We start from the raw sequence: 2,759 nt of genomic DNA on the forward strand, positions 1-2,759 counted from the left end.
TCGGACGCTTAACCGACTGCGCCACCCAGGCGCCCCTCTGCTGCTTTCTTCTACTGCAAAGACCCTTTCACCTCCCGTCCTTGTTCTTATTCCTCTGCTTGACCTTTCAGGACCTCCTTCCTTTTCCACATGCTCTCTGTCTCCCATGCTTTTAATAGTACTTACATACCAAATCTTCCTATCTAGTCCTTGCTCTGAACTCAAGACTGTGAGTTCTTCCTGGATACCTAACAAGTGTATCTAAAATTACCATAAAAATGCTAATTTTTCTCTCCAAATTCTCTTAGCTATCTTAGTAAATGGCACCTCTATTAAGGCAAAGAAACTAAGCTGCGGTTGGCTCTACTCTGTCTTAACTCCACTCTCTACATCCAAAGCAGCAAGTAAGCCCTACCATCTAAGTCCAAAAACGTAACTCAAATCCATCACACCAGTCCATCCTCACTACTACCACTGTAATACGAACACCATTCCTCACCTCTCTCTACTCCATCTCTGCCACAGTATTTTAAAAATGTAAAGTTGATTTAGGTCCCTTCTTTGTTAAAAACACTCAAAATAGCTTCCCAAAGCATTCTGATTAAAACTGAAACACCTGGCTACGTGACATGGCCTCTGCTTACTTCCCAACCTCACTGTATGCAATTCCTCTTCATCTACTAGGTGTAAGCCATGCTTACTCTTTCCATTCTTCAAACAAATCAAGCTCATTCCTACCACAGGTCCTTAGCTCCTCTCTGTTTAGGATATTCTTCTTTTGATCTTCACATGGTTGGTTCTTTCTTGTAAATCCTATTTCAGCTTAATTTTACTTCCTCAGAAAGGCTTTCCTTCCCCAAAGTCACTTTCTTACATATCATCCTCTTATCCATCTTGTATTCCATTATAACAACACTACTAACACCAATAGTGCCTGCATAGAGATGCTTAATAAACATATGCTAGCTGAATGCACGAAAACAGTGTGGTATGCAAGTACAAATTAGAACTATCCTAAATTAACTATTATGTCTTAGTTAATCTGAACCAAAGACCAAAGCAGTTTTCACTCAAATTATATTCCCATTCAGAAAAAAAAGTCTCTTAAATGTCGCCTTGGTCAGAAGCACAGTAAATGTTACTTCTGAGTCATGTATTACCAAGTGATTCTTTCTACCAGAAAAAGACCCTCATTTAAGAGTGAGTGAAAGTCCAGGAAAGGGAAGTTAACCCTCAAACCTACAAAAGATGCTGTTCTCATTTTTCTTCTACCTCTCCCTAAGAAAATACTTTCAAAGGCAATCACCCATGCTTATACTGAGTGCTCCTAAATTACTTTAATGATATGGTCTGCAATTACTCTTTGATAATCTGTTATCCACTTTCCCCAGGTTGGTCTGCTTCTCATTTGAATATCACTTCCATTTTCTTTATTCTCCTCTTCCTTCTTTCTCCTTTTATACTTCTCAATTTGCATAATAGCAGAGCTGGCTTTAGAAATAATCAAAAGAATCATCTTTATTAGTGAATCATTTATGTTGTCACATTCCTGCTTTATTTTTTATTGCATCCTGTGCTTACAGGGTTTTTCTGTTGTTATAGGTTTGGCTGATCTGAAAGTAACTTCTATTGAAGATGAGGGAATCACCATACTTAAATCTCATATTTCATATTACAGCTTAAGAAAACCAAAAAAAGTTTGAGTTTTCATTTCTAACAGCACTGAATATGGAATAAAATAAAATGAAATGCTGAATAAAACACTGAAATGGAAACAGGACACGTTTACTACTAGGATACTCTTCCTTTCTCCTAAGCCAATTTAACTTGCTTTAACCCATTAAGTAAAGCTGAATACCACATTTTTCCCAATAAATATTTAGGCCCAGTAAATGAAGTCATGCCTTATAAGGATTCATTTTATCTTAACAAAAAGAACCACGCTATTGTCATGTATAAATTTAAATGATACTTGCTATTACTTTTTCTCGTTCTTCACTGCTTTTCTTCTTTTTTGCTCGTACTTCTTCAATGTAATCTGATTCTGATAAGGACTCAGATGATAAAGGTTTATCTTCAGGATACATCTTTCTTTTTTTGCTGAGTCCTTTAATGTCCTTGTCTTTCTCAGTTGCATCCTTTGACTTCTTTTTCTTTTTTAAACTATCCTTACTGTCCGATTCAGTTTCTGACATGGAGCTTTCAGAAGATTTATGTGAACGATTCTTCTTTTTCTTTTTTCTTTTTCCTTGTTTTTTATCCTCATCTTCAGAATCCGAAGAACTGCTGGAAGAATCAGAGCTTGATGAAGAAGAAGATGAATACCTACCAGATTTCTTCTTTTCTTTTTTCTTTCTCTGCTTTTTTTTGGATGAGCTCTCACTTCCACTTAATAATTTCTCCCTGTGTTTTTCTAGTTCTTTCTTCCAGTTCTCATTCATTTTTTCTTCAAATTCAGCCAATGCCTTGGAGCCTTTCTTTTTCTTCTCTAGTTGTTCTTTCACTTCTTCCCAGGTAGGCCTTGGTCGATTCAGATAATCTTGGATTGTTGGCCCTGAAGACTGGATTGGACCCCTGGATCTGGCCATTGCTATTGGGTTCATATAGGCCACTCGATTGTCCCGCTTCCCCATGGTGCGGGACTAAGCGCACAGTCAGACGCCGAAGAAGATCAAGCCAGAGAGGCGGCCGAGATGGGCCCGCCGCAGGTCCTTCTGCCTACTCCCCACCCTCATAAATCATCTTTTATATTAAGCCTAATCCTTGTCATATCTTATAAA

The 2,759-nt window shown here is 37.9% G+C and overlaps 1 protein-coding gene across 1 annotated transcript; it reads right to left on the bottom strand.

Annotated features, from left to right (window-relative positions):
- Nucleotides 1-42: 42 nt before the first annotated feature.
- Nucleotides 43-2,702, bottom strand: LOC121024048 (protein FAM133B-like). Its single transcript, XM_040466373.1, has one exon. It carries the CDS (start codon nucleotides 2,610-2,612, stop codon nucleotides 1,941-1,943), a length of 672 nt encoding a protein of 223 aa, XP_040322307.1. The 5' UTR covers nucleotides 2,613-2,702; the 3' UTR covers nucleotides 43-1,940.
- Nucleotides 2,703-2,759: the final 57 nt, after the last annotated feature.

The sequence above is a fragment of the Herpailurus yagouaroundi genome, unplaced genomic scaffold (assembly GCF_014898765.1).
Source record: "Herpailurus yagouaroundi ecotype Mexico unplaced genomic scaffold, PumYag 39450, whole genome shotgun sequence".
Classification (NCBI taxonomy): Eukaryota; Metazoa; Chordata; class Mammalia; order Carnivora; family Felidae; genus Herpailurus; species Herpailurus yagouaroundi.

Coding starts and splice junctions, on each gene's coding strand:
- LOC121024048 (XM_040466373.1), bottom strand. CDS start 2,612: ATGGGGAAGCGGGACAATCGAGTGGCCTATATGAACCCAATAGCAATG.